Source organism: Odocoileus virginianus, chromosome 8 (assembly GCF_023699985.2).
Source record: "Odocoileus virginianus isolate 20LAN1187 ecotype Illinois chromosome 8, Ovbor_1.2, whole genome shotgun sequence".
Lineage (NCBI taxonomy): Eukaryota > Metazoa > Chordata > Mammalia > Artiodactyla > Cervidae > Odocoileus > Odocoileus virginianus.
The window spans coordinates 37,167,583-37,192,993 of NC_069681.1; the positions used below are offsets into that span (position 1 = coordinate 37,167,583).

The 25,411-nt window shown below is 37.6% G+C and overlaps 1 protein-coding gene across 1 annotated transcript in view; it reads right to left on the minus strand.

The window, feature by feature from the left end:
• DNAJC3 (DnaJ heat shock protein family (Hsp40) member C3) overlaps positions 1-25,411 on the minus strand; it is a 57,541-nt gene that overhangs the window by 10,642 nt on the left and 21,488 nt on the right. Inside the window, exons 2-9 of the mRNA XM_070471500.1 lie at positions 25,295-25,405; positions 16,603-16,727; positions 14,528-14,602; positions 9,250-9,402; positions 7,168-7,349; positions 6,606-6,725; positions 3,815-3,920; positions 3,609-3,729 (exon numbers count right to left, since the gene is read on the minus strand). Coding sequence (XP_070327601.1) covers positions 3,609-3,729; positions 3,815-3,920; positions 6,606-6,725; positions 7,168-7,349; positions 9,250-9,402; positions 14,528-14,602; positions 16,603-16,727; positions 25,295-25,405 — 993 coding nt within the window. The remainder of the gene's footprint in view (positions 1-3,608; positions 3,730-3,814; positions 3,921-6,605; positions 6,726-7,167; positions 7,350-9,249; positions 9,403-14,527; positions 14,603-16,602; positions 16,728-25,294; positions 25,406-25,411) is intronic.

Sequence of the window (25,411 nt, forward strand, 5' to 3'; positions counted from 1 at the left end):
AAGATTGAAGGCAGGAGGAGAAGGGGATGACAGAGGATGAGATGGCTGGATGGCATCACTGACTCGATAGGACATGAATTTGAGCAAGCTCCAAGAGTTGGTGATGGGCAGGGAAGCCTGGCATGCTGCAGGCTTGGGGTCGCAGAGAGTCGGACATGACTGAGTGACTGCACTGACTGATATAAAAAGGTCCTTAGGAAACTGTGAAATATTTTAAAATTAGACAAAATATCTAAATAATACATGCATTAAAAAAGTAGTTAGAAGGAAAGTTAGAATATATTTCAAATCAAATGACAATGAAGATAAAAAATGTGAGAAGTGCAGTTTTAAATACTTATATTTTAAAAGAAAAGAGATCTAAATGAATGACAGTTTAAACTTAAGAAGCAGGAAAAACAAAAAATAAGTCCAAAGGAAGTCAAAGGAAAGAGATAAATCAATGAAATATAAAGAACAGTCAGAGAACACTAACCAATCCATAAGCTGGTTCCTTCAGAAGACAAACAAATTTGACCAAACTACACTGATCAAGAGGGGGAAAAAAAATCAAATTGTCACTATTAGAAATGAAGAACAAATTATCACTTCAGACCTTACAGACATTAAAAGAATAGTAAGAAAGCATTAAAAACGTCATATAACCAAAAGGAGCAATGTAGGTGAAATGAACGAATTCACTGATGCACACAACTTACAAAAACTAAAATGAGAAAATAGAAAATATGAGAAACCCTATACTGATAAACTGAATTCATCATCAAAAATGTTCATACTAAGAAAACTCTGGAACCTAAGATGGTTTCACTGGTAAATTCTCCTAAACTTAAAAAAGAAACACCAACTTTATACAACTCTAAGAAAATGAAGGTATGATCTTTCAACACAGAATACTTTCATGGAATAGGGCAGACTTAGCATCACTAGGAAGAGTTCAAGAATAGGCAAGAAGGCATAGGAATCTGGTTACAGGACATCATAGGATGTCAAACATAAAATATGTCTTTTCCACAATTTGGCCAGGCTGGCCCTTCATCCAGAAATAGTGTTACCTGGCTCCTGTTCTCAGAATTATAGATATTATCAGTAACACTAAAGTAAGAGCCGGGTCAGATGAAGTTAGTGCAGCAATCATAGGTCACACCTAGGCAGTTGTAAACAATCTGCCTGGCAAGAAGGAGACTCAAGAGGCAGTTTCAATCCCTGGGAAGAAGATCCCCTGGAGAAGGAAATGGTGACCCACTCTAGTATTCTTGCCTGGGAAATCCCAAGGACAGAGGAGCCTGGCAGGCTATAGTCCACGGGGTCACAAAGAGTCGGCCACAGCTGAGCAACTAAACCACCAAAGATCAGAGCTAGAAGCAAGCTATCCCATTAAGTACCATTTATATAGCAAAGTCAATGCAAGTTACCAACAACTATTCTAAAAATAGGTACAATGGAAACCATTTACTAGAAGCACTGCATTAAGCATCAGTTTCTGAGCACCATCTTCTTTCTCTGTCTTGTAACTCAGGTGAGTTTCAAAGAGGGTTAAGTGAAATGAAGTTTTTTACTCTTTGCTCAAGTTTGCTGACTCCTCAACCACCCTCTCATGTCCTTTCTCCATCACAACAGTCCTATGCAGTATGTACTGTTCACATTCTTATTGTACATATAAGGAAAGTAAACTATTACAGGGTAAGTTACTTGATGGAAATCACATTGCAAAAATAAATGGTACACTCCAAAGGTATAAAACTGGCCAACAAGCATATGAAAAGGTGCTCAACATCAATCACTAATCATTAGGAAAATGTAAGTTAAAACCACTAGTTATCACTTCACATCCACTAGGTAAAACCAGCAAACAGAATATAGAAAGCCCTCATATAAGGAAAAAGACTTCAAAGATAGATCTATTAAATTATTATCAAACACCTTTTCTTCAGGAATCAAGCTGTCAAATTTCTCTAAAAAATAAGTGGCTTTAACATTCAAGATACAAAGGCATGTTTTAACTTATATGTAGCAGCCTACAAAATTGAACCTTTTATTTTTCTTAACAGCTAAGCTTAAAAGCTTGTGCAGCTTCACTATTTTCACATTCAGAGCTGAGGGTTTACACACAGAAAAGAAAAGCACACATTAATGAAGCCTTCCAACAACTAACTGGAATGCAAAATCCTAGAATACAGCCTTCTGGGAGCCCAAGAGTGAAAAGAGCAAGCAGGCTAAAGGCAGATATCTGTGTAGATCATTTGCCTTACTGACAGTCTTATGAATCTGAAAATTTGTCGTTTTGCTCACATACATTTCAAGCCTCAATCAGACCTCAAGGACTATATACCATAAAAATGTTCCACAGTGCAACTAGAGTTGTCATCACTCCCAGGAAACCACTTAGAAGATTCTTTTTAAATTGAAGAAAGCAGGAAGAAAGTAAATGATCAGTTTGCCTTAAAAATGAGTACCACAAATCTTTCTTAATTATAAGTTCAGTTATCTCTTAGTACAGTTTTATCATTGCTGTAATGCATTCTTACTATGCTTAAACTAACTGCACATTTCATTAAATAAATATGCAGCAATTATTAGGGGGAAAAATCAGAGTACCACAAATCAAGTTTCCCCAGAAACATACCCTTACTGTTTTCGATCTTAAATGCTTTATACTTGATTTGAAACCAAAACTTGTCATTAAGGGCTTACAAGGCTCACTTCTTTTAAAATCATCTCATTTAGATGTTCATAGTATAATGTCACGTGAAAAAGGTCATAAAACAAAATATGTGAAGGATTCTGTACGACTACTGTATTGGCCTTAGTTATCCTCCAAAAAGAAGGCACTGCTTTTATTCAAGGTGCTTATGACATCTAGCAGGAAACTCTCTGCTACTTGAACAAAGTTGGATAAGCAGCTGTCCTGATATTTACTAACAGCTTGCAATGTGGGAGACCCAGGTTCAACCCCTGGATTGGGAAGATCTCCTGGAGAAGGGAATGGCAACCCACTCCAGTGTTCTTACCTGGAGAATTCCACGGACAGAGGAGCCTGGCGGCTCCAGTCCATGGAGTCACAAAGACTCGGACACAACTGAGCAGCTGAGCGACTAATACTTTCACAGTTTCTAGGGATCACAGAAGGTCATTTGATATTTAGGCATATATGCCACATATATGTCTGCTGTATGTCTAACATGTATATGCATAGAATACATATATAGGCATAAAATACACACTCATATATATGCATAGATAAAAGTCTGAAAGATATAAATCCAAAATGAGCAGTGATTACCTCTGGACGATATGAGATCTGTAATTTGAGTTTTCTATTTTGTTATTCATCTTTTCTAACTTGTCTACAATAAAGCAAGCTAAAATTTTTATTTTTATATTCCACTGTACTGGATTCAACAGCAGAACTCTTTCCTTACATGGTATACCTCTCATGTTCCACCAAAAAAGAATGATTTACTAAGAAAGTGATTTTTAGGTTCTGTGCCATTTTTCTAAAATCGCCAACATCTCCAGGTAAACTTGTTCTAAACAAAGGGATGTTAAACGGACTAACTGCATATACAGCAACTTTGAGGTATTGTAAATCAAATTCCTTAAAGATTTACCTTCATCATACATTTCTTCTATTAAATAGGCCTCTGCTCGGTCTTTCAGGGCATTCACATTGTCAGGTTCTACCTGTAAAACTTCTGAACAGACTCGAATAGCTTCAACAGGCTTCTCATCCTAAAGGTAAATGTGAGAAAAGAACTTATGGTTGTTACTCCATATGTCAAGTTTTTACAATTCTAGAAACGAGTCAGCAGTTTACCTTAGAAAAGCAGTGGCAAATCCTTTCTTTTGAACGAACTGTATATTCAGGAACACCTGGCTCTGTTTTCATGACAGATTCATATTTGCTGATTGCATCTGCGTACCTATTACATGAGCAAATCATGATAAGTAAACTGAATTCTATTTCCAGAGCTAAAGAAAAGGACCCTCTACTCATCACTATATGTTGCTTCATCAACTGACCTGAATGAGCACATGCCCTCAAAGACTCCTCCTACCTTATAATCTATAGTAGCAACAAAGGTTCTCTCTGCAAGTAAGAGTTAGGAAATGATACACTTGACCACAGAAAAATATATGGATAAATTAAAGCACCCCTGTGAGAACTAACTAATCAAAGCAAATGACGGATTCTTTTAGAAAGAGATTCGTGATTTTGAAGCTGAAGAAAACACCTTGTTAAAGTCTGGCTACCACAAAGCACCTTCAGGAAAACAGAGATCAGGTTTCCACACTTGGTTACTACACATTTTATAAATCACAGAACCCACTACATGTTATTTTATATAATAAATATCAATATTCATAACTGAGTACAAGGTAATTCTTGCAGAAGAAACCCCCAACTTTACTAGCTTTCTAAGAACAATAAAAGCTACTTCAAAAAATTAAAAAATTTAAAAAAATAAAAGCTACTTCAGCATTTTTTTAAACTGGTGAAAAATACTAGTCATATTATGCATTGTTACTTTCCTCAGTAATGACAAACTACAAGATGTATCTACATGCCGCTGTGGCAGATTATTCCAAAAGTGCTACAATCTTCACACTTAAATGCTGCTTTATTAAAATACAGGTTTAAAGATAACTCTTAAAACAAAAGCTAGCCATCAATGTCAAAATCCTAATTGAGATGTTGTTCTATAGATTTCTAACATGGTGGGAAACTATACAGAGTATGTGAGACCTCACTTTATTTCTTAAAACTACATGTGAAACTAATATTAGAAATTAAAAGTTCAATTACAAATATTACATAACTTTACATAAATGATACCATAATAAACTTTCTGCATCAAAAAGAAAGTTCAGTTAGAAAATAATGTGCTTCACTTAAAAAAAAAAGTTAGCCTCTGGGAAGGTGGAGTAGAGGTACTTTCCCCAACTCCTCTAGCTAGATACTTGTGTAAGTACCCTGGACATTATACTTTTTTTAGTATGAGAAGACTCAGATAAGAAAATTATGGTCCCAACCCCCACCAACATCAGCAGGTCAACTGGAGAGGCAAGACTTCTCTGGTGAGCCTCTGATGAGGTGTGTCCACATCCCAACCAAGGTGGTGTTGGAGAACATCAAGTTGGGAGCCAGAACTTTCACCTCTGATCAGATCCGGGCCCCCCAAACTCTCACCAAGCAGTAGTAGGAGAATCCCACAGCTTGAGTAGCAACAAAGGCCAAGTGGGAAACATCTACCTTCATCTTCCAGTTAACGAGGTGGTGCCCACCCTCCAGCCCCTCATGCTCACTTTGCAGAAACAATGTCAGAAGAAGCCACCCAAAACAGAAGAATCAAAAACCAGAATCTTATAAAATGAAAATATCCAGATTTCAATTAAAAACTAATCATCATACCAAGAAACAGGCTCTCCAACCAACACCAAGAGGACAAAGATGTTAGAATCATCTGACAAAAATTTTAAAGTAGCCACAGGAAAGACACAAACAAAGCACTTAACAAGCTTAAAGAGAATGGGAAACACACTGCCTCAGCAGAGAGACGGGGAGCCCCGGCAGAGAGAGACGGGGAGCCTCAGCAAAGAAACAGGAGATGCAGAAATCCAAACAGAATGCCTAGAACTGAAAAGTACAAAAACTGAAGTAAGAGCTCACTGCATGTGCTCAACCGCAGAACGCAGAGGGCTGAGAACGGGTCAGTGAACTCAAACAACAGAAATTACTAAATCTCAACAACAGAGAAAATGGAAAAGAAAAATGAACAGTGCCTCAGGGACTGTGGGGCTAAAACTTAAAAAAAAAAAAAAATCTAATACTTATGTCAGTCAGAGTCCTAGAAGGAAAGCAGAGAGAGAACTGGGCTGAAAAGGGATTCCCAGAAATAACAGCTGGAAACTTGCCAAGTTTGACAAGAGACATAAACACACATATCCAAGAAGCTAAGGATACTCCAAACAGTATAAACACAAAGAAATACATGCTGAGATATATCACAGTTAAACCTCTGAAAACTAAAGATAAGGAAATAATCTTAAAACCAGTCCCAGGAAAATGACACCTTATCTTTAGGGGGGAAAAAAACAATTAGATGGACAATGGATTTCTCATTAGGACCCGTGGAAGCCAGAGAGAAATTATACAATATTTTTCAAATGTTTTAACAAAAGAACTATTAACCCTGAATCCTATACCGAGAGAAAACGTCTGCATACTCTGTATACATCGTCATCACTTTAGATATATTAATATAGTACCTTTTAATACTCAGTTTAAACGCCCATCTCCCACACTAAATTTCATGTTCATTTCTAACCTCCCTCCCTGCCCAGTATGTGGTCAGTACCTGACATAGGAGAAATTCAATAAACAGTTGGGAAAATATAAATAAATCTGCTGATAAGAATACTATACAGTTACCATCATCTGTATTCTGCCCTATTCAAAAAGTGTGTAAGTGTGATAGTTTTGTTAAGCCCCAATGCCATCTAAGATCCTCCACCTTCCAGGACTAAAAAAGTAAGTAGTTCAGTTCTTCTGTGCCCATGACCAGACATCAGAGGGAAAGTGGAATCCTCCCAAACCACAGCCTTACCTGCCATCTTTGATGAGCTCTTCAGCTGACTCAATCAGCTTATTAAGTTTCTTTACTTGTTTATAGTGTGCAAAACACCGTTTATGATCCTGGTCAAGTTTAAGACATTCACGAACTTCACTGTTCACGTATTTAAAGAAGGAAAATACTCCAAGTCAAAACAATTAATAAATGGTTTTTCATACTAAATACAGAAATCACAACGAAATGTATTTTTTGTCTATAACACTGACTTAATAATTTATCACACTTTTACATATGGCATTGTATTATGCGCACACATAAATTAATTCAAGTTCAAAAATGACTCAAGTAGAGATAATATATTAAACACTCTATTTTGCTTCTGTAAATGTAGTAGCTATCCTATTTACCTTACTGAGCATACTTCATGAAAATAACTATGTAAAAGCAGAATAACTTAGAAATAACACAAAATTATAGATATGTAAAAAAGCCCTAACCCTAATTTTATTAAAGTTAACATTAAAAAGAAAATGGGAGTATTCTGTTACTGCAAACAGTAAAAAGATGTTGAGATGTGTATGTTACTAGAACTAACCTGAGAGACAGTTCATGGTCTCCTAGTTCATAGTACAGTGTGCTGATTTTATAAAATGCCTCAGTATTATCATTTTTCAATTTTGATGAAGCTTTTAAGTCACTTATCGCTTTCCTAGGTTCCCCTTCTTTTATAAAACATTCAGCTCGAAGTTCTCGTAGTTCTGCATCCCAAACACAAACCTTGAGAAATAAAAGAACTAGACTTAAAGAAACAGTAAATTATGTACATTCATACCTGCACTCCACATATCTTATCTACACATTTATCAACATAGAACATCTTCAATTAATGTGATGACTTCTATATTGTAAGCAATGTTAAAAAGTCTGATACAATTTAAATGTGACAAAAATAATGAGATGTGATCAAGTAATTTCTCCAAAGACGTCTTTTTCCTGTGGGAGGGAGGGGACTGCACTGGTCTTCGCTGCTGCCTGCGCGCTTTCTCTAGTCGTGGGAGCAGAGGCTCCTCTCTAGCTGTGGTGAGAGGGCTTCTCCTTGCAGTGGCGCCCGGGCTTTAGGGTGTGCAGACTTCAGCGGCTGCAGCGCATGGGCTCTAGAGCTCAGACTCAGTGTTCGTGGCACAACTGCTTAGCTGCCCCAGGGCATGTGGAATCTTCCCAGACCAGGCACTGACCGTGGCCCCAGCACTGGCGAGTGGATTCTTAACCACTGGATCACCAGGGAAGTCCCGGAAGATGTCTTAAATATATTCCAGTGGGGTAAGGAGTGTGTGTGTGTGTGTGTGTGTGTGTGTATACACACATACTAACAAGTCCCTTTTCCAAACCCCTGTCAATTATATAATTCTAAAACACTGACAATAAGAAAACAGGGCATTTATTATTAGAAAGTGGTTTCCAGTGAAGCATTTTTGATTTTGAAGAGAATATTCTCTAATTGGATTTTTATACTTAATCAACAATTCTAATTTCTAGTCTCGAAAAATATAATCTAGGTTCTAAGTTCACAAAATATTTTTATTCTACTAGTAACTAAATTAAATTAACTTTATAAAATGTTACCTCCTTGAAATTAAATCCTCATATCACAAAAATAAAAGAGAGAAAAAAAATGTGAGAAGGCTGAAGTATCTCCATTTCCATTTTATCAAAAAGTTGACAACGTTTAGTAAACCACCATTATCCTTCCAAATATACATCCAAAAGCTCACCACCAAAAAGACCCATGTAAGTGGCTTTACATATTTCGTAGAGCTGTTTTAAAGTTACATCAACTTTTCACATGAAGATATCAAAATCGACACTGTACGTAAATTAAACACCATGGACAATGAGCCAGGTCAAGATGGATAATTACTAGAAGGTAAGAATTATAACTTTATGTTTTCTTAATAAAGCATTAACAAAATAATCTAGTAAACTGTGAATTCCACTGGAATTTCCACTAGAAATTTCACTTCACATGATTTCCTCTATAAAACTATCAGAAAGTAGCCATTCTACACCCATAATGAGTTTATCACCAAGATAAAACGAGACTGTACAAAGCATTGTGAAAATGTAAATATGAGTTATGATTGCTTCCATTTGAATATGTTATTAGACTTCCTTCTGATACCCTCACACACTCTGTCATTAAGTCCTTGCTGAGGCAGATGTAGATTTCTGCATCTAGAACCATCTAAATTGTATCAACTCTTCATCTGGCTTCTTCCCTAAAAACTTCTTATTCTAAACACTCATCTTTCCTCCCAAACATCATTTCTCCTTTTGCTGCAACCAACTTTTATCTTTTACCCCATTATCTAACCTCTATAGAGTTTTCTTGCCCCACCCCCCAAAAAATGCAATAGCAAACATAGCAAAGCAAGCAATGTATAAAAATATGCAAGACCCACTCCATCACACCTTCAGTAATTTTACTGAAAATTTCAGTCCCAACTTCTGTTCTGTAAAAATGCCATCTTTCAATTAAGAGTGGAAAACCCCAGAGTCAATCTGATTTTATGCTACCTAGGATTTTTGGGGTATATAACATGTCAAAGCATATAAACATACCTCATAGGAAAAGGCAGTAACTGTCAGTCTTGTCGGCTGCAAGAGCAAAAAAACTTACCTCTAAAATCTTATCAAGGAAGGTTATAGCAGCAGGAAAATCTGAGCTCTCAAAGGCATCCAGTGCTTGTGAGCGCAAACGCTGCATTTCATCAGATTTGACAAGCTGGGACTGGGCTTCCTTTTCTTCATTTTCACTTGGATTTGACTTGAGCTGTAACAAGAAGAAGAAATTAAACTAAACAGGGCTTTTTTTTTTTTTTAGACTAATAATCATAATATACACAATGATCTGAACTTTGCGAACATTCAAGTTTACTGGGGGATCAGCAGGGAAACACGGGCACACCTGGCTCCCCCCACGACTAGCCCAGGTGCTGACCACCGTGGGAAGCAGCAGCCAAGGCATCTTTATTGCCACCCGCGTGATGCGCGACGGCGGGCAGTGGGGCTGGAGTCGGAAGACCTGGGGCGCCACAACTTCCCGGGAAGCACTGGATTTCGGGCTGTGAAGAGGGAGAGAATGAAGGGAAACGCCGCTCTCACTCTCTGACATACGGCTCTGCAGAAACACTTGAGCTTCATGTGTTTTGCTTTCTAGTTATGTTTCTTAAGAATTTCTTTTTTAAGTATAAAATAATTGTACCACAGTACTGAAAGGCATAGGGAAACTGAAGGAAAGGGAAGTTTTTTAGAGGCATAAGAAAACATTTGATGCCAGAGGGGTTGAGGTACAATAAGGAAGACTTTACAGAGAAAAATAAGAGAGTAACAGTTTATTTAAAAGGCATATGAAGTGGTTTCAGGAGGTTTGTATACTGTCTTTTTTTTTTTTTAAAGACAACTTCACCAAGGTATAGTTTATATATCGTAAAATTCACTCATTCTGAATGTGCAATTTTATGATTTTTAACAAACTTACGAAGCATGCAACCATTCCCACAGTTCTAGACCGTTTCTGCCACCTCAGTAAGATCCCTGTGTCTGCTTACAGCTCATTCCCGCCCCTAGCCGGGCCTCTAGCACAGTCACTCTTAACAGTTTCTTCCTCCAGATGGAAAAATCTTAAGCCTAATGGCTCATGAAAAAAAAAAAAAAAGGGTGCCTACATTAAGAAACTACTGACTTTTTATAAAAAATTTTTGAGATTACAGTTTATATTTAATTCCTGAAATCTAATGTTCCTACTAAGATGGAAATTGTAGTTAATGGGCTCTCTCCCATTTTGGGTGAGGTGCAAACGCCCGTAGGTTATTTCTAGAAATGTCTCTCCTTCAATTCTCCAATCACACCATTTTCCCTTTCAGTGGACTCATGTCTAAAAAACACCTCCATAGCTGGTGGAGAGAACACTGCAGATGAGAAAACTTAAGAATATTAATTTTTGAGTAGAATTACCTATTTTATATATTAAAGTGAGTCACTCAGTTGTGGCTGACTCTTTGCGACCCCGTGGACTGTAGCCCACCAGGCTCCTCCATCCATGGAAACTTCCAGGCAAGCATACTGGAGTGGGTTGCCATTTCCTTCTCCAGAATTCTACTCAATATTCTGTGATTATAATATTCCTATATAGGAAAATAAAATGAAGAAGGATGAATATGTGCACATGGATAACTGAATCAGTTATAAAATAAAAACTAAAAAGTTAAAGAAAAAAAAAGAATATTAATTTTTGGTAAAGGGTCTGCATTTCTCCATTTTGTTTCTTAGAGGACACTTCATATATTTTTTCTGTCTTTTTAATCTTTGGTTTTTGAAGGAATGGCTAGGACTCCAAATATTCATAGCTAACTACAAACTGGTAACCTCAGCTCACTCTGACAGTGGGTTTTCCCTGCGTGACTAAATTGTCCAGTTTGAGGAAGCTGCTCTGCTCTGGGCCATGGCATGCTTGTCTCTGATTTACCATCCTCGGGGTAGTCGAATCCTTCTGATGAAACACCACACTGGAAGGAGTATTAAACGTGTGTGTACTGTCACTTTGCTCTGGGTAAAGGTAGATGTTTTTTGATAACTGCCTCTTCTGGATGGAATTTGCATCTCTTCTCTCCCAAACTGTAGAGTCTGTCCTCCTCCACACAATCTTCCCTGCAGGCAGGTGAGGGAGGGCAAGGGTGAGGATGGAGGACTCGGCCTCCCTCCACGGTCAGACGATGGGGATGGGAAGACAGCAGAGGGCTCAGGTCATCGGGGCCTCGTGGGGCGGGGAGGGGAGGGGGGGGGGGGGGGGTGGAGGAGAAAGAGAAGATTCTTCCAAAAGGGTTTAAGAAAGAAGTTTGAGGAACAAACTAAAGATTGAAACTTATAACTCGGGAGAGTTTCAAAGAGGGTTAAGTGAGATGAAGGTTTTCACTCTTTTCCCAAGGTTGCTGACTTCTCAGCTACCCTCTCATGTTCGAGGACAGTCACACATGGAAACCGAACGCTGCTGCTACTTCCCTACCTCCTTTTGTCATGTTTCTTGATATCCCTTCGCTTCTTTGGTATTTTACATTTCAGCCAAACCTTTACCTATTTTACAATACTTTATTTCTTATTTATCATGGTCACTATCTTATGAAGAAAAAATAATAATGAACATAGATGCAAAAATCCTCAACAAAATACTAGCAAACTGACTCCAACAGCACATTAAAAGGATCATACACCATGATTAAGTGGGATTTATTCAAGGAATACAAGGGCTTTTCAACATCTGAAATCAATGATATATCACACTGACAAATTAAAGAATAAAAGCCATATGATCATCTCAATAGATGCATAAAAAGGCTTTTGATAAAACTCAACATTTACTAATAATTAACAAAAAAAAAAAAAAACCTCTTCATAAAGTAGGCATAAGAGGGAATATAACTCAGCATAATAAAGGCCATATCTGACAAATCCACAGCTAACATCACAGGCAACAGTGACAAGCTGAAAGCATTTCCTGTGAGATCTGGGCAAGACAAGGATGCCCACTCTCACCACTTTTATTCAACATAGTTTTGGAAGTCACAGCCACAGCAATCAGAGAAGGAAAAGAAATAAAAGGAATCCAAACTGGAAAATAAGTAAAACTGTCACTATTTGCAGAGGACATGATACTACATACAGAAAATCCTAAAGAGGCCACCAGAAAACTACTGGTGCTAATCAATGAATTTGGTAAAGTTGCAGGATACAAAATCAATACACAAGAATCTAAGAAATGAATATTCATTTATCTGTATGTAATTCTATACAATTTTCCCTGTATCCATTAACACAGTCAAGATACTGGTAGACTGTATCAATGTCAATATCCTGGTTACAACATCATAGTTTCCTAAGATATTAGCATTGGGGAAAACGGGTTACTAAGTAAACAGTACACAGGATCTCTCTGTACTATTAATTACAACTGCAAGGGAATCTATAATTCTCTCAATAAAAATGTCAAATAAAAAGGAGAGATCATTCAGTACAGGTGCACATTCTCATGGAAGAACGCTGTGACAAGAGCAGCGAGGGCAGGTTTAAGAACCCATGAGAAGAAGTGTGACTGTCAGACAACAATTACAAGTGTGAAGTTTCATGAACATCCCCTTTTCCTTCCCGAGAGGTTTTAATACTGATGACAGAAAAGACATTTACTCAAGATACATCCACACTTTACCGAAAGGATACATCCAATGCCCAGTAAGGACTAATTTGTGCTAACGCTTTATTCTAAATTGTGTTATTTCTAAAAGAGTACTCTAGTCTTTGTAACTGGAAAAAGAACTCTAAGTTTAGCACTTATTAAAAAGAAGGAAACTAATTATTACGTTTTATCACTCATCCATTTCACAAATGTTTACACAGCACTTGCTGTGTATCTAGAGGACCGGGCCAGGTAAAGTTTCTCCAGCACTACTGACTCCCTGCCACCTGTCCCTCAGCCTCCTCTCTGACAAGTCCCCAAGCAGCAGGGAATATCAGACAAACATAAAATGACATTGAATCTTTTGGTTTGTTTATTTTAAGCAGAAGAGCATACCAACATGGCTGAAGAGCAGTCCACGAGGGTCAAGTGTCCAGCCAGCAGGGGGCAGTGCTGAGCCTCTGCATTTTGCTCCAGGTTCCCCAGATGACCAGACACACGGTCTCCTGCCCCATTGATGCCCAGGCACTTGCTTCCTCCCTCCCTGTCACATCTCTCTCTTTAGGTCAGGAGATGCCTTCTTCTATGGCACTTGATCTATGAAGCTCAAAGTCTGAGAAACCTCCCATTTGTTACAGACTGTCTAACCCAGAGACTCTGTACTACTGGCATGCTGACCACCCTGCGGGCATGGAGCCTCCTCTGAAGGCACAGGGGCTTCTGGACAGAGAGCTGCTATCAGTTATCATGTTTCAGCGAAAGATGGGGTCAGAATGGCAATTTGTCGGGTGCCTTCCAGGCAGATTTCACCGGTGTGCGATGCTGAACAGTGTACCACAGGGTTTTCGATTTGAGGAATCAATAAAGCACAAAAGATAAATGATGGCAAAATGCTGACAATGACACTGAATTTTATTAAGACCATGAGTGTCAGCTTCTGATTCAATACAATTAATATCTAATGTGTTCTGGATTTGTCTGCATATGACTGAGTATTGTGACAAAGGTTATGCAAACAGAAGTTTTACTTTTATTTTCATAGTGGTTGTCATCATAGTAACTAAGCATTCTGATAAACTATAAAAATGCAAATAATAAATAATGAAACACACACACACATACATGTGTATAAATATCTCTTTTCTAGAACACTCCAGAATCAAATCCATGTGAAACAAAATGAGTGGGTCTTAAAACAAGCCCCATGAGGGTATGAAGACATCATCTAGCTGTGTCTCTTCAAATCCTTTTTCAGGGTATAATCCCTTCAATTCCATGTAATCTATAACATCTCCCTCAACAAATCCAAGATGATTTACACTTTGTAAAGTAGCTACCTGGCTGATTACAAAATTTCCTGTTGAGAATCTGTTTCACTATCCCTTTCAAATCAGATAAAGGGTTTCCTGGGTCACTCGGGCAACTTTCAGAATAGCTCAGCTGACATGTCTAGATCTCATGGAGGACAAAGCAGAACATGAGCTGTATAAACTGAGCGAGGATTACTTACCTGTTCCATACACTTTATCTTCCATCCGTTAAAGTGATTCTTTGAGGTCATCCACTAAATATTAATTCAGGAACTATGATTCTTACATACACAAATCAAACAATTTTCCTTTTCAGGTATAAAACTATTAAAATGTCTTAATAGATAAAAAAAATAAGTTCTGTATGTTCACTCAAAATAAATCTTAGCAGAGCCACATAAAAACTGAACTTAACTTACCACTTTTTTAAAATCATCTTCTGCTTCATCAAGTTTTCCTTGTTTGAGTAATAAGTGACCTCGCTGTAATCTTGCCTAAAAAAGAAAAAAAAAAAAAAAAAAAGAGTATACTGAGTATACTAAATTTTCTTTAAACCCAAAGAATAAAACTAAATAAGCTAATCAAATACTAATTTTTCTTATAGCCATATGACTTGGCCCTCTGAGAATAATTCCTGGAACCAATGACTATTTATAAATTTTGTTAGAGTCTGCTTCCTTAAAAATATTTTTTACTATATCAAATAAATAAAATCTTGCACATGAATGCTCAAAGCAACAGCCAGAAAGTAGAAACAAGCCAAAGTCCCATCAACTAATAAATTAAGAAGCCAATATGATATGTCCATACAATAGAAAATTATTCAGGCATAAAAAGAGACGAAGTACTGACAGATGCCACAATGTTGATGAACCCTGAAAACATTACACTAGATGAAAGAAGTCAGACACAAAAGGCGATGTGTTGTATGATTCTGTTCGTGTGAAATATCCAAGACAGACAAATCCAGAGAGACAGAGAAGTGAGAGAAGTGGTTGCCAAGGGCTAGGACAGAAATGGGAGGTGACAGCTAATGGGAACAGGGCTTCCTTAGGGCTAATAAAAATGTTCTGGAACTAGAGAATAGTGATGCTTGCAGAACCTTGTGAATATACTACAATAAAAGCTGCCAAATTGTACACTTTTAAAAAGGGTGAATTTGACCATATGTGAGTTATATCTCACTTAAAAAGTATTTTAAGCCATTATAATAACTTTTTGTAATTCTAAAAAAACTTGTGTAACTTGGGACTTTACCAATCAAAGCTCTGGACATAGTTTTTGTTTTTTATTAACTCTTAATGCACATATTTACTCCGCCACAACCAGAATAACAATGCCTCTTTAACTCTGATATTCCTCTTCTAATGTGCACAGTCCCATCTCTTCCAAGAATAGCAACTCTCTGATGATGAACATCTACCATAGACAGAAACCACACCAATATTCGACTAAGACATATTATTACTTTCACAGTACATAAAAATTTCCCTAATCCTTTGTTAAATGCAACAACACACATAAAAAGCAAAATTAAAGCCACTTCAACTGGCTAATAAATACTATAATACTAGGAAAATAAGCTACTTAACCTTTGTGGACAGTTATGCTTAGTTGGGTAAAGTAATAAACAAAATTTGACACTTGCGAATTCTATCTTAAAATAATACAATTATTTCAAACCAAACATTCACCCACATCTAATCAGTCATCTCAAATCCTTTCTGGATTACAGCAGGACACAAACACAAAAATGAACTGCCAAATTAATTTTAGACAATATAATTGGGTCCTATTATTTTAAGCCATTACAGTGACCTGCCAACTGTCAAGATATCCTATTAGACCATAAATTCCTCCACTTCTGAAGCTTGAGTGTTGGTTCAGGGCAGGACTCTGTCTAACTCACAGTGCATCCTCATCACAGACCACTGTTTAACTGCGTTGCTCCCTCTTCTTTATTCTTCCCACTACAGCCTTGACTGAAACTGCCATCAGTCACCTGACAGCCTCTTAATTCAACAGCTTCTTCATCAGTTCATTTCCCAGCCTACACCCCATCCTCCACACAGATACCTTTCTAAACCACAAAGCTGACATCACTGCCACACTTCTGGGCTTCTCTGGTAGCTCAGCTGGTAAAGAATCTGCCTGCAACACAGGAGATCCCTGTTCGATTCCTGGATTGGCAAGATCCCCTGGAGAAGGGACAGGCTACCAGTCCAGTATTCCTGGGCTTTCCTAGTAGCACAGACGATAAAGAATCTGCCTGCAATGCTTCTAAAAATCACCTAATGTCCCACTCCACTGTGCCTCCTTCACACATACCTATGACTCCGAGGACTGAATTTCTCTTGTTGCCCAGTCCACGACATCACAGTGGCTTTCTACATCCTCCAGTTATGCCTAGCATGCCAATTTTCACCTTAAGAAAAAAATTATCTCTTCCAAGTTTCCTTAAGTTTTCCTTTTAAGAAAGTTTAGGTGCACTTACTGCAGTGAAATCCATCTTCAATTCAATCACTTTAGTTAAATCAGGAAGTGCTGCTTTTGATTTGCCCATAGCTAAAAAGACAGTAGCTCTCCGATAGTAAGCAATATAGTTATCAGGGTCACCATCTGAAAATTAAAATAATAAATATTAACTTGCAGTACTTTATTCAAAAAAACCAAATCACCATAACAGTATTAAAGCTTGCACTTCTACCAAGAGAAGCATTAAGAAAAGAACTTCTTCATCAGTACTGGGTCACTTTGCCTGACAAGATCACTGCAAATAAATCCAGAACAGAGGCTCAGCAAACTGTAGCCTTTAAGCCAAAAGCAAGCCACAGATTAAGTTAAGAATATTTTTTACACTTTTAAAGAGCTGTCCAAAAATAGAAAAATATAGACACTATACAGCTACAAAGCCTAAAATATTTATTATCTGGCCCCTTAGGGGAAAAGTTTGCCAACTTCTGATCTAGAATATTAACTATATTCAACTCAACTTTTATAAGTATGCAATTGTGTTTGTCTTTGTTGAAATTTTCTTAAGTGAAATACTGATTGAGAATATGGACTCTACACTGATTCACAGGATTTTAGAATACTACAGACTCCCAATTACAATGATACACTGAATGTGCAACCCCTGCTCTTTCCCAAACTCCAACTAAAATGGCAGTGACGAAGTAAGGGTACGGCCCACCGGACGAAGGAGAATGGAAAGGAGAGCGAGGCCAGAGAGCAAGGGGAGAGTCGGTAACAACATCTGAAAGAAGGTAAGCAGACAGAAGAGAAAGAGGAAAGGAAGGGAAAGGGAGGAAAAGGAGGAGAAGGAGAAGGGGGGAGGGAGCAGAGAAGGCAAGGGGGAAGGCATTAGCGAGGAAGCGGAGGGGGGAGCCCTCGTGCGCTGCAGGAGGGAATGTGAAATGGTGCAGCTACTGTGGTATAAAGGCTCCTCAAAAACTAAACACAAAACTGCCACTGAACCACCAATTCCATTTCTAGGTATACATATTCACAAGAAATGAAAGCTGACTGCCAAGATGTGGAAGCAATCTACGTGCCCGTCAACAGATAATGGATACAGAAGATGTGGTGTAAAAAAGAATGATATCCCGCCATTTGCAGCAACATGAATGGTCTGGGAGGGCATTATGCTAAGTGAAGTAAGTCAGACAGAGAAAGACAAACACTGTATAATATCACATATATGGAATCTAAAAAATACAACAAACTAGTGACTATAACTAGACTCACAGATATAAAGAAGCAGACTCACAGATACAAAGAACAAGCTAATGGTTACCAGTGGGAAGAGGGAAGATGGGAGGGGCAATATAGAGATAGGGGACTAAGCGGTACAAACTATTAAGGTATAACCTTGAAGAAAAAGAATTGAAAGCTGATAACTATATACCTATATTCAGAGCAGCATTATTCACAACAGCCCAATGGTAGAGACAACCTAAATGTCCACTGGTGGGCAAGTGGATAAATAAAATGCGGTATATACAGACAATGGAATATTATTTGGCCTTTAAAAAGGAATAAAATTCTGATAAATGCTACAATGTAAATGAACCCTGAAGACACTATCCTAAGTGGAATAAGCCAGACACAAAAGACAAATATTTTATGTTTCCACTTCTATGAGGTACTGGGAGTGATCAAATTTTTAAAGAGAGATATTAGAGTGGTGGCTGCCAAGGTATGAGAAGAGAGGGGGATTAGAAATGGGAAACAACTTCATGATGGGCACAGAGCTTCATTCTGACATGATGAACAAGTTCTGGAGATGGATGGGGGTGATGGTTGTACCACAATGCGAATGCACTTCATACCAATGAACCACATGCTTAAAAATGGTTAAAAACGGTAAATTCTGATTTGTATATTTTACTATAATAAAACAGTGAAAGAATGAGGCAGTCAGGGAAAAAAATGGCTAAATGTTTTTATGCAGAAAAACCATCAGAGAAGATTATGTATGAAAAAGCTTGTTATTAAAGTCTATATAAAGTCTCTGTATAAAATATTTTGGGGGCATTCACTTTCACTTATTTTACTATTCAGTTTTTAGGTATTTTAAGATATGAAATGGGATTGGAAGCCCAATTTATAACCCTGAACCTATTAAAAATAAGGAATCAAATGTCAATGGTTCAGCATATCCAAGAATCAACGTGATCAGTGATACAGGATCACTTAAACGGCAAATCAAAACAGCCTCTCCTGGGTCTTCATCTTAAAATACTGTCAGTTCCGAGAACCAGTGCCCGTTTCTATATCATTATACATAAAGGAGCAGCTGAACAAGAATTGGCTTAAGAAACATGCTTAGTTTCTCACATTATAAGATTTGATAACATTGAAAATAACTTTCCCTATTATCCATCCAAATACAATACAGTTCATTATATAAATCATATGCAAGTCTACATATGGAAAACTTCCAAATGTAGACTTCATTAGAAAACATGTCAAAGTGTTTTACTAGTTTATTCAAAATTTGAATATGAGAAATGAAAGTCTAATCCTAAAACTGTCAAACAATTCAAATATGAGAAAATTAGCCCTAATAAAGAAAATGCAACTATTATCTGGAGAAAAACATCAGAAAGCCAATTACCAATGATGCTGTAAATAGGGGCAGCCGGAGGCAGAAAGAACACCACCCTTGCGGAAGCACAGAAAACTTTTCATTCCTTAGCAGTGAAATGTGTGTATTACCATATGTGAAATAGATCGCCAGTGCAAGTCTGACGCACGAAATAGGGCAGTCAAAGCTGGTGGACTGGGACAACCCAGAGGGGTGGGATGGGGAGGCAGGCAGGAGGGGGGTTCAGGATGGGGAACACATGTATACACACGGCTGATTCATGTCAGTGTATGGCAAAAACCACCACAATATTGTAAAATAATTAGCCTCCAATTAAAATAAATAAATAAATAAATAAACTTTTCATTCTTGCTCTCAGCTAACCCAACTCTATCCCTTCATTCATTCAAACTTTTAACTCAGCACCACCGGAGACTAAAATAATAATAGTAATAACAACAGTAAGATCGTACCTATCCTTAAGAAGTTTATGGTCTTCTACACTGGAATGTGACCGTGGGAAAGTCACTAGAATACTCTGCTTCCTTTTGTGTAAATGTCAAGAGTAATGTTCATCCCCTTTTCACAAGTGAAGTTGAAATTCAATGAGAAAGCACCACAATATGTTTCAGTGCCAAATGAACGCAGCCATGGATTTAGCAAAATTATGTTAAGTGTGATACTGGTTTTCTTACCAAGCAACTGAAGAAATCTATCATTTCATTCACGTCCACCATTTAATCCACCACTTTAGACATTCATTCGTGCCAGATATATGTAATACATTCTGCAAGGTCTACCAAAGAAATGTTTTCAGACCCTAGGAGTCACTATCCACGTTAAGACCATGCTGCAGAAATGAGAGGTAGGGCATCCTCACTGCAGGAAAACTGCACTGTGGTTTCTTAAGGATAAAATGTCTAAAAAAAAAAAAAATGTCTAAACAAAACTTGTGCCAGACTACTTCATAAAAATGAAACAGAGGCGAGACTTCCCTAGTGGTCCAGTGATTAAGAATCGGCCTTGCAATGCAGGGGATGTGGCTCTGATCCCTGGTCAGGAAACTAATATCCCACATGTCACAGAGCAACTAAACCTGCGTGCCCAGTGAAGATCCCATGTGTCCCCAGCTGAGACCTGATGCAACCAAATCAAAAAACAAACATTAAAAAAAAGTGAAATAGATATAACTGTTTCAGAAGACTATTTAAAAAGTGACACCAACACTCTTCTTAAGTCACACTGTTTCCAACCCAAACACTTCCAAATCATAAAACTCCTGCCAAAAAATATCTATATGTCAGATGCAAAAACATTTCAAACCACATCACCAACAGATCTGTACTATAGTTATCTGTGCTGCTACTGAGTTTTAATACATAAACATTTTTCTGTGCAAAAATGTATTTATAAAATATACCATGCTTAAGTAATTTTCAAAATGCAAACCATGTAATTTTTCAAAAATGAAGATGAGAAAAGGATATCACAACCATAAATACTGTCAGCTATAACATTATAATAAAAAATGATGCATTGATACACCTGATGCCACTACCCAAATTGTATTACAAACTCTAACATCAATTTCTAATAGGAAACGTTAAAAAGATAAAGTACATTATGAAATTTAGAATTTTGGAAGTATAAACATTTAATGAATTTTTTATATAGTCAGTTTAAAGCAATGTACTAAATTATGGGTGATATTTTAGAACTATGGACAGAGGTTCCTGACACTCACTGTACAGGAGGCAGTAATCAAGACCATCCCCAAGAAAAAGAAATGCAAAAAGGCATAATGGTTGTCTGAGGAGGGCTTACAAACAGCTGTGAAAAGAAAAGAAGTGGAAAAACAAAGGAGAATAGGAAAGATATACCCATTTGAATGCAGAGTTCCAAAGAATAACAAGGAGAGATAAGAAAGCCTTCTTCAGTGATCAATGCAAAGAAACAGAGGAAAACAACAGAATGGGAAAGACCAGAGATCTCTTCAAGAAAATTAGATACCAAGGGAACGTTTCATGCAAAGATGGGCACAATAAAGGACAGAATGGTATGGACCTAACAGAAGCAGAAGATATTAAGAAGAGGTAGCAAAAATACACAGAAGAACTATATAAAAAAGATCTTCATGACTCAGATAACCACGATAGTGTGATCACTCACCTAGAGCCAGACATCCTGGAATGTGAAGTCAACTGGGCCTTAGGAAGCATCACTACCAACATAGCTAGTGGAGGTGACAGAATTCCAGTTGAGCTATTTCAAATCCTAAAGTTGATGCTGTGAAAGTGCTGCACTCAATATACCAGCAAATTTGGAAAACTCGGCAGTGGCCACAGGACTGAAAAAGGTCAGTTTTCATTCCAATCCCAAAGAATGTTCAAACTACTGCACAACTGTACTCATCTCACACGCTAGTAAAGTAATGCTCAAAACTCTCTAAGCCAGGCTTCAGCAATACGTGAACAGTGAACTTCCAGATGTTCAAGCTGGCTTTAGAAAAGGCAGAGGGACCAGAGATCAAATTGCCAATATCTGCTAGATCATCGAAAAAGCAAGAGAGTTCCAAAAAAACATCTATTTCTGCTTTATTGACTATGCCAAAGCTTTTGACTGTGTGGATCACAACAAACTGTGGAAAATTCTTGAGAGATGGGAATACCAGACCACCTGACCTGCCTCCTGAGAAATCTGTATGCAGGTCAAGAGCAACAATTAGAACTGGACATGGAACAACAGACTGGTTCCAAATCGGAAAAGGAGTATGTCAAGGCTGTATACTATCACCCTGCTTATTTAACTTATATGCAGAGTACATCATGTGAAACACTGGGCTGGATGAAGCACAAGCTGGAATCAAGATTGCCTGGAGAAATATCATTAACCTCAGATATGCAGATGACACCACACTTATGGCAGAAAGTGAAGAAGAACTAAAGAGCCTCTTGATGAAAGTGAAAGAAGACAGTGAAAAAGTTGGCTTAAAACTCAACATTCAGAAAACTAAGATCATGGCATCTGGTCCCATCACTTCATGGCAAATAGATGGGGAAACAGTGGAAACAGTGACAGACTTTATTTTCTTGGACTCCAAAATCACTGTAGATGGTGACTGCAGCCATGAAATGAAAAGACACTTGCTCCTTGGAAGAAAAGTTATAACCAACCTGGACAGCATATTAAAAAGCAGAGACATTACTTTGCCAACAAAGGTCCATCTGGTCAAGCCTATGGTTTTTCCACTGATCATGTATGGATGTGAGAGTTGGACTAGGAAGAAAGCTGAGTGCCGAAGAATTGATGCTTTTGAACTGTGGTGTTGGAGAAGACTCTTGAGAGTTCCTTGGACTGCAAGGAGATCCAACCAGTCCATCCTAAAGGAGATCAGTCCTGGGTGTTCATTGGAAGGACTGATGCTGAAGCTGAAGCTCCAATACTTTGGCCACCTGATGCAAAGAGTTGACTCATTGGGAAAGACCCTAATGCTGGGAAAGATTGGAGGTGTGAGGAAAAGGGGACGACAGAGCATGAGCTGTTTGGATGGCATCACCGACTCGATGGACATGAGCTGAGTAAGCTCCGGAAGTTGGTGACGGACAGCGAAGCCTGATGTGCTACAGTCCACAGGGTCGCAAAGAATTGGACACGACTGAGCGAGTGAACTGAAATGAAATTATGGGTGATATTTTACCACACAAAAAAAAAATTGTACCTTTTACAGCAGCACAGTTCTTTGATCTTTTGATCTGCAGCAGTAACTACAGTAACTGCACAACTTGCTGGTCTAGAAGTCAGGAGACCTAGGCTCACTCACTGTTTGCAAGAGGCTCTCACTACCTTACCGGTTATCTGAAGCAGTCAACATGGCCACACTGAATTTGATGTTTGGTAAATACAACAACTGAAATACAAGACCTATAGTTCTCTTCTCATAAACAAATATCTCTTAAAGAGATTCAACAGGCCATGATACTACATCACCCCATCCTTACCTACTATATATTCCCATCAACTATAATTTAAACTCTCTTATCTACGGTTAATTATAAAATATCAGTGTTTTATATAAACTAAAACAGTGAAAGTCTCAAAACATTCAGGTCTTCCTCAAATTATACTAAGTGTACCATTTGAGAATCACTGCTACTTGCCAAATTATCATGAAGAGAATGACTTTACTATTCAAATTCTGAATGCATTAGCAGTGTCTCACTTTCTCCCTTTTCTGAATTTCACAAATAAATTACCATGTTTTAGCATTACTAATTTATGTCTTTCAGTGTAGACAATAAATATTTTATTGGGTATTTTTGGGGAAGAGCCATCTGTGGAATTCTTGTGTGGTAGTGAAGCTAAAGAAAAATAGGCAAGTCATTTTAAATGATGCTAACAATATGCCATGGCCCTTAATGTTCCTATTAATTTGTGAGATTAATGAAAGCAAATAATAAAGTACAAAATAAGTAGATGTACATGTTTCTGCAACTATTCTCATAGTAGCAAGAAAATATTTTTTTAAGACTTGCATTATCTAAGGTAATAACTGAAAAAATGTTAATTGTCATGCTGTAGCACTGAAGACAACTCAAATCACTGGAAAAAGTGTGGACTTGGGAGTGACCCGGTCACACAGTACAAGGTCTCTCGTGAAAAGTAACTAGTGCAAACTGTCATGCCAACTAACTGTGACTTTCCAAGGTCAGCTAATCATCAAAAGTTCACATAGTTAAGAAAACCCTATTAACATACTAACTCTGCTTTTAGAAAAGTCTTAATTTTCAAAGACACAATATTTCTATATACCTTACATATGTGATTGTCACCTATTTTCAAAGAAATCTTTATACACAGTTCTCTCATCTGATCTTCTCAGAATGTCCTTTTTTGAGTGGCAGGGTAAAAACTGCTGGGAACATGCAGGTCACTTCTAATTTAAGTCTACATTTTCTTACATGACTTGACCAATGTCACAGAATTATCAAGCAGCAAAGCTATGATTAAAATCTGGGTTTCCTATTATTCCAGAGAGTTAGTAACATCAGTAATAAAAATCTAAAAAGCATGAAGAAAAACATCACCAAGCCAAAACCTAACTACTTTTTGCTTATATAGTAAATCACAATAGAATAATTCTTCTAGTGAGCAGAACTGTATCTGATTAAAAATACACCACTCCTTACTCTGCAGGTTCACTTGTCACTCTTAACCATCCTAAATAAAGGTGAGAATATATAAGTAAATTTAAAAGGAATGAAGAATAGCAATGTCAAAAAGCTTATGTAGTGACTTATACGAAAATCTATAAGACCTCATTCACACCTATTAACATTTACTCTGGTCATCTCATCTCTCACAGTCCTGTAAGATTAAATACTACAAAGACAGTTGATGCTACAGGCAGACACAAGCAAGAAATAAAAAGTAACAGATTAAGGGGTGGAGGGAGTCTAACCAACAATAAACAGGCAATGAACTGCAGGGTTCCCCCAAAGGCCTCCAAGTAACTATTACATCATTGCTCTCAAATCATCGAGAAAATTAAACTGTATTCAGTGACATCTGTTTCAGAAGGCAGAAATATATATATACAGTACCTCCGTACCTGCAGGTTCCACAACCACAGATATGAAATATTTGGGAAAAAACTTGCTCCACAGATATTCACAGAGCATCTGCATTACATTTACATAGTATTTGCACTACATTATGTATTATAAGTAATCTAGGGATGATTTAAAGTATATGGAAGGATGTGTGTAGATTACATGCAAATACTACATCATTTTATATGAGGGACTTGAGTATCCACAGATCTTGGCATCCAAGGGGGTCCTGGAAGCAATCCCCTGAGGCCACCTAGGGATGACTATTAAGTCTCGATTACACTGAAAATTTTCTCATGTTAGACCCATATGTACTCAAGTGTTGTGTATTTAGTTTCTTAATCTATTTCACCCAGAATCCTGTAAACATTTTAAAATACTTTACTCAAACAGTAAATACTATTTATTTTAAACGTTATCCCAAAAAAGAGCTACAAGTTAGAATTCACTAAGACGGCCACTGAGTGTTTTGACTCCAAGATACAAACCTACTGCAGCGTGAAACTGAGATAACGCATCTGCGAGCTGTCCAGCTGCAAGGAGTTTCTTGCCCAATTCCAGATGCTTCTCAACATCTGCATTTACTCCACATTCAGCACCTAAAA